Genomic DNA, 15,308 nt, shown 5'->3' on the forward strand with positions numbered 1-15,308 from the left:
GAGCCGCGCGCCCCGGCTCAGCCTCCCCTCCAGCCAGCTGGGTTTCAGCCCTGGCAGGGCATCAGCGCCCGGGGAAGTTCTTAAGTTTCGAGCGCCAACCACAAAACTGGAGGGGGGGTCCCCACACCAGTCTGACTCAAAACGGGGGGGGGGTCCCTACACCAGCCTGACAGCGCCGGTGGGCGGCAAATGCGGAAGTCTCCCTAACTCGACCCCCCACACCCCCCGCCTGAGCAGGGCCGCAGCAGTCTGGGGGGGCCCGCGGCCTCCGTGGCGGGCGCTAGTCCCCACAGCGCCCCTGGGGTGCGGAGACGCGCCCCACTCCCGCGCCCGCGAAACTGCTCTCCCGCGAGACCGCCCCTCGGCTCCGGAGCGGCCCCGCCCGCGAAGGGCTGGAAGGGAGGCCCGAGTCCTCCGCCAGTTCCCGGCGCCCAACGGCGGCTCCCACCAGCCAATCACGCCCGCCAGCCGCTCCCCGCCCAGCCTACCCCGAGGCCGCGGCGAAGAACCGTCTCCACTTCCCCGCGCTCCGCGGCCTTCCGGACGGCGCACGCGCATCCCCACCCCCGTAGGGGTCGGACGGGCCGGGGAGGAGACGCGCACGCGCAGTGGCTTGAGATCCCCGGGTGGTCTGTTAGCACGTGGGTTGGGTTGTCCCGCGCGGCTGTGCAGGGAATCGAACCTCACTTTTGCAGGTGTCCATCGTGGGCAGCGGACTAAAAAAGGCCATGGCGCCGGCGGAAATCCTGAACGGGAAGGTGGTCTCTGCGTAAGCACCTGTCATTGTTATTAGGGAGTGTGGGGCTGCGGGAGAGGAGTCTGAACAGGGAGGGGGGCCCCCGTGGACCCCTTGGCGGGAGGGACGCTTGCAGCTGGGGTACGGCGAACGGGCGAGGAGGGAGGAGGTTGTACTGAGACTGAAGACTGGGCTGATCCCGTGCTGCCAAAGACGGTAGCCCCAGGCACAGTCTGCGTTTGCACGGGAATTGGTGACTGCCCTCTGGCCTGTATTTATGAGGCAAGTTTTTTAATCGGCCCGCTGTGCTCCCCAAAGTGCAGAGGATGATTCTCTGCTAGAAGAGAATTCTCTGCTAGAGGCTCCCAGCAACACAGCAATCGGAACTCAGACTTAACTTTACCTCTTCTATAATTTGGTGGTAAGGGGTCAGAGTGACGAGACTTGACAAGGTTACAAGATTAGTGACAGAGGGTCTCCTTTTAGCTCATAACGTTTTCTTTTTCTTTTAAAAAAAGGTTTATTTATTTATGCATACAAGAGCCAGGGTACAGGCCAGAGATGCAGGGGGTGAGAGGATTCACCAGAGACAGAGTGGGGAGCAGAACAGGTAGACTGACTGAAATACACTGCTGAGGGGAGCAGCGGGTGAGTCAGGCTGCCTAGCCCTGTGGATTGAGCCCTGGGCAGCCCGGGATCCAATTCCTGCTGCAGAAGGTGGGGATTGCTTTGTAGTGCGGTGCTTAACCCCTTGCGCCACCAAGGAGGCCCTAGCCCCTAACGTTTTCTAAAATGCTAGTCTTTTGCTAAGTAGAACCCAATGAACTTTTACTTTTCCTTCAATTTCATCTTCTCCAACAGCATCTCCCTGCCCTGACCATGGTTACTTAATAGTTTGGCTCCTGAGTCCTGAGAGCATTCTGTATTCCATTTGACCTCTACCTGTTCTACCCTTACAGGATCTCTGAATATTCAATTAGTGGATGTTATTGCCAAACATAATCCCAGGAAGTAACACTTCTATTTTTTTATTGGGAAGGTGACTAGTGGGGAAAGATGAGAGTAACAGAGGGAAGAATATATTTTATGTGACCCTCCTGGTGGCTGCTGTTAGGTTCGTTGACCTCACCAGTTATCTATTAAACTGCTGTAAGTGACAGCAGTAATTCTCCTTTGAACAATGTCCTATAACTTTGTGGGTGAAGGTTTTTTGAGGGAATTAGAATGTCATCTGTGTTAAAACTTCCACTGGGGTAAAATAATTGTTTCCTAAAAGGTAAAGTTGGTGAACAAAGGTAAGAGATAAATTAGATGGTAGTGCATCTTCCATTTTGGTGAGGCAGAACTTAAGTCTTTTAGACTAGAAATCACAATACTTGTAGCTACCTGCTTTTCAACCTGTGGTTTGCTGTGCTACATTGTTTCTTCTGCTGGATCTTCCTTTTTTGTTTGCTTATATTCAAATCTACTCCCTTTACCAATAGCCATATATGTATATATACACAGACACATATATGTAAGTGTGGGTATGAAGTCTTTTAGAAAGACTGGTAAAGATAATTTAGGTTTGCTTGTTGACAGGCTGCAGAAAATAGGTAGGCTGCTCCCTGAATAGGCTTTGGTTGAGTGGAGACCAAGTTAAATATATTTGTAAGCTCCATAAGGGCATTGTCTTTTTTTGTCCATATTCAAAACACCTAGAAACCTCTAACACCTTAGTAGTGGTATTGTGGCATTTAAGGAAATTAAAAGCCTTAATGTTAGCTTTTCTGTGCTAACATTTCCTCAGATGTAACATAAACTTGTCTAGGACATTGATTTGTTAGGAGAATTAAATGATAAGAGCATTTAGAATTGTCCCTAGCAGGTAAGTATTCAGTACATGTTAGCTGCATTAATGAGTAACAGTTAGTTACAGCATATGTGGATAATTGGTTCATTTATTTTTTGGCCAGTGATAGCTAGTTTGAGATCTTTTTCAGTGGTTCTCAACATTAATTGCACATTAAATCACTTAGGGAGCTTTTTATTTTTATTTTTATTTCAATACAAACCAAAAAAAAAAAAATGCACCTCTCATGAGTTTATAACTCAATGAACTTTTCACAACTGAACTTATCTAATAACTGGCACCCAGATCAAGAAATGAGATTATTGGCATACTCCATTTGACCTCTACCTGTTCTACCCTTACAGGATCTCTGAATATTCAATTAGTGGATGTTATTGCCAAACATAATCCCAGGAAGTAACACTTCTATTTTTTATTGAGAAGGTGACTAGTGGGGAAAGATGAGAGTAACAGAGGGAAGAATATATTTTATGTATAATATATTTTATATATATTTTAATATATTTTTAGTAGCCCCCCTCTTACCTGCATCCAGAACCATCCCTCACAAAGGTAATTAATATCAGATTTCTAACACTAGATTAGTGCTGCCTGCTTTTGAATTTTATATAAATAACAGATACTGTATAAATACTTCTGTGTCTAGCTTCTTTCAGTCAACATTGTGTTGCAGATTCCATGTTGCTTGTATGTATAGGTTATTTAGTCTCATTATTTTATTATATGGATATGCCACTGCATATTCATGGACATGTAGTTTTCTACTTGTTGGTGATTATATAGTACTGCTATGTGCATTTTTAAAAAAATTTATTTTTGCATAGAAAAACTGGGATCTAGGCCAGAGGTGCGGGGGTGGGGATGAGAGCATTCACCAGAGACAGAGTAGGGAGCAGAACAGGTGGATTTACTGAGATACACTGTAAGGGGAGCAGCGGGTGAGACAAGAGAGGTCTGCTGTGCCATATGTGGGTTAGCTCCCTGACCAGGGATTGAACTCAGGCGGTAGTGATGATAGCACTGAGACTTAACCCCTAGGCCACCAGGGAGGCCCCTGCTAAGTACACTCTTTTACATATTTTTTGGTGGAATATATAACATGTACGCTTCTATTGGTTACATATTGAAGAGCAGAATTGTGTAGTAATAGAACATGTGTGATCAGTTTTAGAAGTTGCCCAATATTTCCAAGGTAGTTTTACCAATTCAGACTCATAGGATGGTTTTGAAAAATACCTATTTTTAGTGCCCACACCAGATTGATTGAATTGAAATTACTAGCAATAAGCCACTGGACTCAAATATTTTAAAAAACTTTTAAAAACTCTTTATGATTCTAATGCATGTTAAGGTTGAGAATCATTTACCTAAAGTCTTAAATTTAAATCCATTTCTCATCATTGAAGAACAGTATGGCAGTGATTTGGCTACAGGTATTGGGAAACATTGTTTGGATAATGTGTCTGACTATGGAAACATTTTTTGGAAAAGGCTTCCAGGAACCCAAAGGGTCTCTCAGGTACGGAAAGGGTCTCTCTGGCCAGCTTGCTCAGATTTAATGTACCCCTTTTACAGTGCCTGTTGTTGATTATCAGTTTCTACTAACAAGTCATAAAAGACTATTAAGACTAGGATTCTTTTTGCTTACAGATGATTTTTCTTTAATATGCTTATGAAGTGACTTGTTCAGAGGCTGCCATATCTTGGCACTTTGGCCAGGATAGCTTGACCCCAGCAGCTGATAGTGTTCACAATTCCTCAGAGAGAATTCTAGAAGGGGAGACAACCTGTTTGGCTCATGAGGTAATACAGTTCCCAGCTCCTCTGCTGAGGCTTCTGGAGGCAGCTGACCCTTCAGCCATGGCCCAGGGGACTCTGAACTAGAAGGTGTTTCTTACCCCTTAAGTAGGTTGAGCTGAAGGTAGAGTCTCTGGGCTGTGTGTCCCCACTTTTCCTCTTTTGCTTGGCCAAGGTCACTTGAAAGATAAGTGAGCTTCTTACATTGTAGCCTGGCTTCTGGAGTTCCTAGAGAGGGTCTCTCATTCCACAAATTCTCAGGTTAGCTTTCTCAGTTGCTACCAACTGTTGGATCTATCTGGGGACAAACTTGCAAGCCTTCAAGTGTCCTAGACAGTTTCTTCCCTGAATTATAAAAGCTCTTACTTGCTGGGAAGAATAGGACAGGGGATTCAACCTCCAGGCCTTCTCTCCTCCTTGGGCATCCAGGATTAGGACTGGCAGTTCCAACCCTTTAATAATATGGTTTTTTCCTCCTGACTCTTGACCCCCATCCTTAAATGCTTCCCCAAAACCACATTCACCTAAAAAAAAAGACATCTTTATCACTCTCAACACTTAGGAAATTCCAAAGCTTTAGGGATTTGTGAGCCACAGTGAGTGACTTGCTCAAGAGTTCCAAGACTAGTGACAGACTCAGTGTATTTTCCTTCCTCCCCAAAGACTTGTCTGTCTGTCCCTTGCTTCCAGGAGTTGCAAACTTTTATCTAATGACTTATGCTCTCCCTGTGAGGAGATAGACGATCTGATTAATCTGTTTGGGAGATACCAAAACAATACTCTTCAGAAAGTCATTTCAAGGTGATAGTCCAATTTTGATTGGCTGGAGACAAGTCAAACCTTGCTTTGTTAGCTTTTCTTTTTCCTTGAAAAGTTATTTCCCTCAAGCCAAAGCAGGAGAGGTACAGCTTTGGGTTGCTGGCATTTCTGTGAATGGTTTTGCCAGAACCTGTCAGAAACCTATCTCATTGCCTTGCATGACTTAACTTAATAACTGATCTTTTGTTTTGGCGTTGGTGCCCAAGTATTAGTCCTTATTTAGTAAGAGATATTTTAGACCTGAGTATTCTACCTGAAGTACTTTAGTCTTATCTAGAAGCAGAAAGATCTTTGTGTGGCCTTTCTCATATAAGACATCTTGGCCTGCTCTTCCTCTCTGAGTAGTGACCCTCAGTCCACCACATTCTATACCCTTTTAAAATCCAACCTTCTATGAAACCTCTTTCAACCAATTCAACCTGGTTTCCTAATGTCATTTTCCCCCTCTACCTCATTGGTTCTCAAACAGAAGGCAGTTTTGCCATCTTTCAGCCCAGGACTCACTTGACAAAGGCACATTTTCACCTTGTCTGGAGTCATATTTGGGAGAGAGGAGTGATTCTGTTCTGTTGACGTGTAGAGGTAGAAGCCAGGGAACCCACTAAGTACCCTACATTGCATAGGACAGCCTCACACAACAAAGAATTATCTGGTCCAAGTATCAACAGTACTAAAACAGAGAAACTGATCTAGAAGCTTAAAATAGGTAGTTATTGTACCATTATGTATATGGATTTATGATGACCTTCACTCTCACTAGGAATTTGAGAATTCAATAGAATTTTACATCATTTAGCTATTTTTATGTCATAAATCAGGCAGTTTACCTTTTCCACAGGTATTTGAGAGAGTTTAAGAGAATTGAATGGGAAGTTTTACATTGTAAATTTTCACGGGACATAAAATAGATTCACATTATGCTTTCAGATATATATACATGAAGTACCTGTCCAGTTTAGTAAATATGTGTGCTGAATTATGATCTTAGTTAAATGTTTTATTCTTTAATATAATAGAGAAAGCACTGATAGTAGTTGATTATTTTGTGTACTGATACAGCTGTTGCTATTTTACTAGTGATATGTAAAGACAGTTTCAACAAAAAAGGTAATGTTTTTTTTTAATTTGACTTAAATAAGTAGAAATTTGAAATATTTGTATTTCTTAAAATACTAGGTGGCCTCACAATCACAATTGTTTTCACAAGGAACTACATTTTAAATTTTTTTCAAAAAAAATTTTTTTTTAATTTGAGGTACTTCATATTTCTAAAACTTGTGATGAATAAATATAACATTATGTAATAACATATTATACTTATATAATGGTATTTTATAAAGTATAATAATTTTATATAATAATTGTGTAACAATCTACTTTGCTAGAAAAAACAAAAGAAATTTTTGTCCCTGTTTAGAAAATCTCTCTATGTTGAGATGAACATTCTTGCTTTTTTCCTGATCAATTACTAAGAGATTCAGCAAAACTGATGGGTGTCCAGGGACATCTAACTGTTAAAAGGAAAAATCTATGTTGTCCCTTATAAGGTTCTTGTCACTCATGTGCATTAAAGCAAGGTAATAAAAATCTAGTGTACTCAAAGAGTTTTAACAGAAAGAAAGTAAGAGAAAGAAGAATTTCCAATTACAACCTCCCAGTCAAACTCTGAAGTCTCCCATCCCCTTGTGGACAAAAGCCCAGACTGGGTAGCCAAAGTTCAAGAGCAAAGCTGTCAAGATAACTAGAGTCCAGAGTACATACTGGTAGGAACACAAGCTAGGGTTTAGGCAGGTCCCAAAGAAATGGGACAGAGGACTGTTAAAATGTACCATATAAGGGCCACCCTGATGGTGCAGGGGTTAAAGTCTCAGCACTATCAAGTTATCTATCACTAACCCACATGGTGCAGCAGACCTCTCCTGTCTCGCCCACTGCTCCCTCAGCAGTATATTTCAGTAGAACTGCCTGCTCTGCTCCCCACTCTGTCTCTGGTGAATCCCCTTAGCCCCCACACCTCTGGCCTAAACCCCAGTTTTATATGCATAAATAAATTTTTAAAAAGTCTTTTTAAAAAAATGTACCGTATAAGCTAAATCCACCAGTGGGCCGAAAGAACACCTGTCTCTGAAGAACCCACCTGCCAAAATGCTAAAGCCACAAAGAGCAAAGACCAGGAAAATCCTGCTCTTGTTTCTCCCTGTTGTCCACACCTTGGCCACCTTGCTCCTTCCCAGCATCCCCACCATTCAGGAAGTAGTTTGAGCATGCTGGGAGCTGTATCGAGATGTTGCAGTATGGAGACTTAGGGATGGAGTTCAAAGCTCACTGGCTAAATTTGCCAGTGCCACCTCCTCTAACAGCTGATGGCATATTCTGTGGATCTTTTGAGAATTACTCTACGCTTGTGCTCCTTTTGCCTTATGGCAGCTTTATTTTCATCATCTTGATTTCTTAGCCATTTAGCTAAATACCTTTTACTGTGTCCTCTTCCTGTTCAAATAACCTTGTTAGGTGTTTTAGCAATGATTTTTTTCTCAGTCACAAAATGTGAAAATGAAGTCATCATGTTAAATAACAAGTTGGAATTGCAAAGGACCTTTTCAGGCATTTGTAACAGACCTTTAGACCTTGGGCCGAAGAAGTCTGGGTGACTATTTAGGGTTACTAGTCTGACTAGGACTCTTCAGGGTAATGTGACTCTATAGGGAAATGCACCTTTGGTTTTTATTGACTAGGCATTTTAAAAACTATGTGAGTGAAGATAACTTGGAGAAAAATGATAGTAATACAAATCACTCTTGTCCATACACATTCAAGCAAATTTTGACAGGTTGAGATATAAATGATTTCCACCTTATTTTTGTCCCTGAGAAAGGAAAGACAACTCCCACATCGTATTTTAGTTGCCAACAGCAGGGTTTCTCAACCTTGAACACTATTAGCATTTGGACTGGATATTTTGTTGTGAAAGACTGTCTTGTGTATTGCAGGATATTTAGTTGCATCCCTGGCCTCTACCCACTAGATGCCAGTAGCAACTTAGTAAAAACTACATCTGCTATGTCTAGTTGACTATAATTATATTTTCTAGTATTTCTCCTTCCAGACCAGAGAAACTAATGGTTTGCTATAACTTTGTATTAATCACATTCAGTAGCACTCTCTTACAGATTTCTCCTATATCAAAATTGAGATATCTCTTCTCTTAGGCTTTTGAGAATGTTGACGGGGTGACTCTGACATGTGTAGTTCTACTATTCTGGGACCCAAGGTTCTGTTTTGATCCCACTTAACCTTGAATCTATCAGGATGGTATATAACTCATAGGCCTAGGATATAAATAGGAGGCTTCTGCAATCAAGGACGTTTCTGATGATTTAGAGGTGTGAAGGATTTGGAAATTGTTCTGTTGTACTTTCTGGAAATAAAGAGCTATAAAAATTAAAGGGTTTTCCACCGTTCATCACTGCTCTTGACTCTGTTGGGACACAGGGGAAATGTTTGCATACCCCTCTGGATTCTAGGTTAGCAAACAACAAAATAAGCTTCTGAGAGATTGAGAAAACAGAGGTTTAATAATAATAGCATGTGTATCTCCTGTATATTTTGGAGAAACCCAGGAGGATTGAGTCACCCATGTACCTTCAGTCACCCCTTTAAATAACCTCAGCTAAGACAAGGAATAGAGGGTAGGACTGATAGTTCTTGCAGAGGTACTTATAAGCAAGGCCGTGGAGATAGATTTACGTTCTATCTTACCTGTGGATCAGAGTTAAAAAGATTAGGTCATCCCAAAAGAATGAGGGTAACTTCCTTAATGAGAGATTTTCCTTCTTCCATGTCAGTGTCTTACAGAAAAGGCAACCTTCACCCAGTCTTCAGAGTCCGTCCTATGAAATAATACTTATGCCAATAAGACATTTTGAGGAGGCAGAGTTTTGCTCCCTTATAGCCCTAAAACAAAGACACAAGGGAGGGAGTGTTAACTTTTCATGTTCTTCATATTCTTCTTTTACAGTTTCTTAACTTCAGGCCTATTGGATACTTGGCTTTCATTATTTTTCTTTTCATTTTAGGATTTTTTGATTAATTGCCAGCGCAGAAAACCAAGGCATGGGGTGGGGGTGGAGGGGAATTTAAGGGATTTTGGTGGCCTCATTATGGCTATCTTGATTTTTTTCCTCATTAGAGGAGAAAATTTTCCACTTATTGCTCTGGTGTTCTGGGCTTGTCTAGTTCTTGCTGGTTGTGGTTTATGTACATTTGGAAATGTCTCATTGCTATTCTGGTCATGTCTCATAAAGAGACCTAAATGTTAACTTTTAAGCAAATCTTTCTAGTTGGAAGAATATCCCTTGCTAATGCAAGGGATAGGATATAGGATATAGGCCTAGGATTTAGGCCTTTCCCCTGTTTCTTGGGGAAAGTTTAAGAAAGTCACTGTAACTGATCTCAAACTATAATCCTTTTCTGGAAAAATAAATTGTAAACTTAGACCCATTTAAATTATAGCATAGAAAACAGAACATTTTGCTCTTACCTCTTACTTAACCTACTAGACTGAAATAATATTCTCTGCCCATACCACCTTGTAATACTGGATTTCCGTAGCTTGCTATTTGTTGGGTGTAAGTATTACTTTTGTCTCTGTATTCCTTTTTCAGGTCTTGAATACTCATGTATTCTAGAATCCTTTATAACATTTGGTAAATAAATTCACCTTATCAGTTTGAAATTCGCTCTGTACCTGAAAATATTTGTAATGTTTCACATTTCCAGCATCATTTCACAACCCCCAAAACCTCAGAGTCATCTGTAACCCTGGCATTTTTTGTGCTTCACATTTAATATACTATGTAGAATCCAACCTTTTTGGTTGGGTTTTCTTCTCCATGGATTTTGTGTTAAGGATAACCAGTAGAAAGCTTTGTCTAACACTTTGTGTTAATATAATGGTGGGAGGGAAAGGAGGAGAGTGGAGTCTGGAAACTTGGTCTCCAGAAAAGGCCTTCTCAGTTACTCAAATTCCACATCTGATTATCATGCAGGGGAGCAGCAAAGACTGGGAGCTGCTGGGAGTTTTTGTGGCAGCCTATGAAAACTTGGCAGCTGCAATGTTTCCTGTTCTCATGTGTCAGAGCAGAAGTGACACCTCTGTTCAGGTCAAATCCCAGTTTTAAAAAATCCAATGTTGTGTTAATCCCTCTTTTGAACAATATTATTATATAGAATACAGATTTTTCTTGACACACAGTGGGGTTATGTCCAAATAAACCCATTGTAAGTTGAAACTATCACAGGGAGAAAAGGCATTTAATTTTCTTAACTTACATTTAATACATTAAACTTCTAAACATTATACCTTAGCCTCACCTACCTTACACATGCTCAGAATGCTTACATTAGCCTCCAGTAGGCAAATTAGCACAAGGCTAGATTATTATTTTACAATAAAATGTTGAATATCTCATGTAACTGAATATTGTACTGAAAGTGAAAAAGTCTGTAGAGTATGGGTTGTTTACCCTCAAGATCACATGGTTGACAGGGAGCTGTTGCTCTTCAAAATTTGTGTGGTTTCTATTCAGTGCTTATGTTCACACCATCAAAATGTCAAAAAATTGTACATTGAACTGTCATAAACTGGGGTCATCTGATTCATTTGGAAAAACAAAGTCACAAGCTAGATTTAAATTTTTAAGTGTTAGGTATGATTTTGTGTATCAGTTCAAGATTCTTACCATTTATTAGGCAACTCTAATAATCTACTTCCAGGGACTCCAGTGCCTGTTTAGGGTGGGTTTTTTTGAGAATTGGAGCTGGGAGTAACAAAAATAGAAAGAAGGAAGAGGTCTTACTGATGGTAGTATATATTTTTATGTCAAGTGTTGTTAAAATGTGTAGGAGGAAGAAAGGCAAGTGGCAAAACTGGTCCTTCAAGAGTGACAGATCCTGTTCAAGGTCATGACTGTATCATAACTGGGCAAGACTGGGCTATTTTGAATATTTATTTATGAGTGCAATTTAATCTACCTGATATCCTTGTATATTGTTGAGAAGCTGTATTTTGATAAATTTTTTTGTTTGCTTCACAAGAGGCTATACTTTTAACCTTACATTAAATTATTTTGTAAGAAAAATTCTTTTGTGAATTAGAACATGCTTTTTAAATACATACTAAATTTTTTTTTTTGTTAAGATTTTGTTTATGCAAGAACTGGCGTATAGCCAGAGGCGTTGGGAGGTGAGAGGTTTCACCAGAGACAGAGTAGGGAACAGAACAGGCAGATTGACCGAAGTACACTGCTGAGGGGAGCAGCAGGCCAGACAGGAGAGGTCTGCTGCACCATGTGGGTAGCTCCCTAGCCAGCCTGCCAGCCGGCCAACAATCAAACTCATGCTACAGAGGCTGCGGACAGCTTCACTGTGCTGTGCTTAACCCCTTGCGCCACCAGGGAGGCCCTAAATATATACTGAATTTGAAGTAGGAATTCATTTATTATCATTCAGCTTTATGGGGATGCCCTGTGAATATCTTACTTGTGTATGTTGAGTGGAAGGTGTGACTCGAGTTCTTTCCTGAAACAGTTTTTGAATAGCAACTAGAGAGTAGAACTGCTGAGAAAGATAAGGATTAGCAGCCTTCCAGAGTGTTGGTAAGTATTTTTATTTGTGGGCCTCCTTGGTGGGCAAGGGGTTAAGACACAGCCTATGAAGCTATCTGCAGCACAAGTTCAGTCCCCGGCCGGGGAGCTACCCACATGGTGCAGCAGACCTTTCCGGACTTACCCACTGCTCCCCTCAGCAGTGTAGTTCAGTCAATCTGCCTGTTCTGTTCCCCATTCTGCCTCTGGTGAATCCTCTCACCCCCCGTACCTCTGGCCTGTACCCCAGTTCTTGTATGCATAAATAAATAAATCTTTTAAAAATATTTTTTAATTAGTTCTTTCTGTGATTTTGAATGCCATTGAGTAATATGTTTTTAAATGGTCCCCCTAGCCTAGAGCCCAGTTTAGGTGTTAGAAATACTTGTAGGCGATAGATCCATGTCTACTTAGGCTTAGAAAATTGATGGGGAGTTCATGATACATCTTATACCAGATAATTTCTTTTCAGTAAAAATGGTTTTAATTTAAAAGAGAAATACCTCTAATAATTCATACTGCTTATTTGTATTTGCAACATTAAATGTTAACTACAACCTTCTCATTTTCTCTAGGCAAATAAGGGAGAAACTGAAAAGCCAAGTCACTCAGATGAGGGAACAAGTACCTGGTTTCACACCAGGCCTGGCAATTTTACAGGTACAATGATAATGTATTTCCATTAATATCCTCTTGCTTAATCTTGTCTTAACAGCACTTAAGACAACTTCGAAACTTTCATTTCTTTATGTGTGTGTGTGTTTCTGTGAAACCTCACATCTCAGTTGTGCTTTGGAGGCTTCTTCCCCTCTCAGCTCAGTTTATAGATGTTGTTCATAGATGTTGGTATGTCTGGCTTCTGGCTGTTTTCTATGGGTGCTCTGTCCCTAATTCAGTGTTTCTTTCTTTTTTCTTTCTTTCTTTATTTTTTGCATAGAAGAACTGGTGTGCAGGCCAGAGGTGCATTGGGGTGGGGGTGAGAGGATTTACCAGAGACAGAGTGGGAGCAAAACAGGTGCATTTATTGAAATACACTGGTGAGGAGAGCAGCAGGCAAGACAGGAGAGGTCTGCTTGCCTAGTGGGTTAGCTCCCTGGGTGATTGAACTCATGCAGTAGTGATGATAGCGCTGAGACTTAACCCCTAGGCCACCAGGGAGGCCCCTAGTTCAGTGTTTCTTGAACTTTGACTTTAGGTCTCCTTTATATGCTTAAAAATGTAAGACCTTTAGGAACTTTTTTTATATGGATTTTTATATATATATATTTACATGTACATATATATAGTGTGGTATTCAAGAATCTTTTGAGATGGTCTTAGGGTGTTGCCAAAAATGAGTGAACTATACTTTAAGAACCATCGCAATTTCATCTGGCCCCAAATATCAATTCAATCTAAACCTGGATTAGGTCAGTAACTCTAAATCTGGATGCTTGGTTTCTGGAGCACATCTTCCTAATCAAATGTCTCCTTATAGTTCCTCATCTCCCTGACACCTAAGGCATTTGCATGCCTCTGGACTCAGCTCTTTCCCACCTTATTTTTTTCCTAAGTGAGCACACCCAGGCCCATGTCTACATGGGAGAATGTTTCCTGATTTAGGCCTCTCTCCAGGGTTTTCTCTCTAAGTTCTATCTAGTTTCATGTAGTTGAAGGCATTCAGTAAATATTTATCATATGGACACTTGAACAAGTGAATGTTTGAAGGGTTGATTTGGATGACAGGGAACAATTAGCTTTCATCTGAAACTTTCTGCTTCTTCACATTTCTCTCTGTATATGTGTTTCCACCCATGTCATTTAATCCCTTGCTAAGTTTTTGTCATTTTGTTCATCAAGAATTTCATATTGAGGGCCTCCCCGGTGGCACAGCAGTTGAGCGCTGGGCTGCGAGGCTGCCCGCAGACTCTGCAGCACCAGTTCAATCCCCCGGCCACCGGTGAGGGTCCCACATGGCTCACAGACCTCTCCTACCGTCCACTGCTCCCCTCAGCAGTGTGTTTTGTCAGTCTGCCTGTTCTGCTCCCTGTTCTGGCTCTGGTGAATTCTCTCACACTCCTGTGCTTCTGACTGTGCCCAGTGCTTGTATAAATAGATAAATAAATCTTTAAAAAAAAAAAAAAAAAAGACTGCCCATATAAAATTTAGAAAAAAAAAAAGAATTTCATAGTGAATTGTGTTTAAATATTTTCCCTCAGTGCTGTTGGTTATCTGAGAGGCCTTCACTGAGAACAGCACAGAAGGCCTGTTGTTCTGCCTAGTGTGTTTTCTGTGCACTAGGTTTTCCCTTTTTCACAAATAACTTAAAAATCAAAGACTTATGTTATGGGTGTGTAGTTATTACATTTGGAGGACCAGTTATTTCTTGGTTCTAGTGAATTGTTTGTTGTAGAAAGAGTGTCACAGGCAAAATATCTTTCTATGAATCTTTCCTTAGTACTATTGGAATATTTTTTCCTGTTTTTATGGCTGACTTCTAAACTCATATTTTTTAATTATTTATTTATTTAAAGAAAAAAAATTTAAGAGATATTTATTTATGATGTAGAAGAACTGGAGTGTAGGCCAGAGATGTGGGAGGTAAGAGATTCACCAGAGACAGAGTGGGGAGCAGAACACGCAGAACTGCTGAAATACACTGCTGAGGGGAGCAGCGGGTGAGACAGGCAAGGTCTGCTGTGCCATGTGGGTCAGCATTCTGGCCGGGGATGGAACTCAGACCTTATTGGTGATAGGATGATAGTGCTAAGATGTAAACCCTAGGCCACAGGGAGGCCCAAAAATTTTTAAATTTTTAATTGAAGTAACATTACATTATAATATTATATAACTTTATGTTCACCACCCTTTCACCCAATTTGCCCACTCCCTTTCCCGCTTCCTTTCTTGTAATCACTAATTTGGCTTTTAGTCTAATGACATTTTTGTTTTCTTTAGTTCATTCGTTTGCTAAACTCATACTTGAATTTTATTGACTGCAAGTGTTTTTATTATATAAACACTGTTCTGCAGCTTGTCTCCTATGTTCTTACCAATAAACCAATGATGGGTTATTTTAATCTTGCACTTTAGCACCAGATCGACATTTTTCTTTTTTTTTAGAATATAGTTTCTTTCTTTTTTTTTTTTTTTTAAAGATTTATTTATACAAGAACTGGGGTACAGGCCAGATGTGTGGGAGGGTGAGAGGATTCACCAGAGACAGAGCAGGGAACAGAACAGGCAGAGTGACTGAAATACACTGCTGAGGGGAGCAGCAGGCAAAACAGGAGAGGTTTGCTGTGCCATGTGGGACCCACACCGGCCGGCCAGGATCAAATTGGCGCTGCAGACAGCTTCACAGCGCGTTGTTCAACTGCCTGCGCCACCAGGGGAGGCCCCAGACTCAACATTTTCCTATGATGCAAGACAAACATGTTATGTTGTACTCACATCTCTGCAGCCCCAGACTCCTTGCTTT

The 15,308-nt window shown here is 41.0% G+C and overlaps 1 protein-coding gene across 1 annotated transcript in view; it reads left to right on the forward strand.

Moving 5' to 3' along the window:
- Positions 1-624: 624 nt before the first annotated feature.
- The window catches only part of MTHFD1 (methylenetetrahydrofolate dehydrogenase, cyclohydrolase and formyltetrahydrofolate synthetase 1), a gene marked incomplete at its 3' end in the record, with an annotated part of 51,560 nt that continues 36,876 nt past the window's right edge, over positions 625-15,308 (forward strand). Inside the window, exons 1-2 of the mRNA XM_084239830.1 lie at positions 625-769; positions 12,424-12,508. Coding sequence (XP_084095956.1) covers positions 729-769; positions 12,424-12,508 — 126 coding nt within the window. The 5' untranslated portion in view covers positions 625-728. The remainder of the gene's footprint in view (positions 770-12,423; positions 12,509-15,308) is intronic.

The sequence above is a fragment of the Talpa europaea genome (assembly GCF_964194135.1).
Source record: "Talpa europaea genome assembly, chromosome: 8".
Classification (NCBI taxonomy): Eukaryota; Metazoa; Chordata; class Mammalia; order Eulipotyphla; family Talpidae; genus Talpa; species Talpa europaea.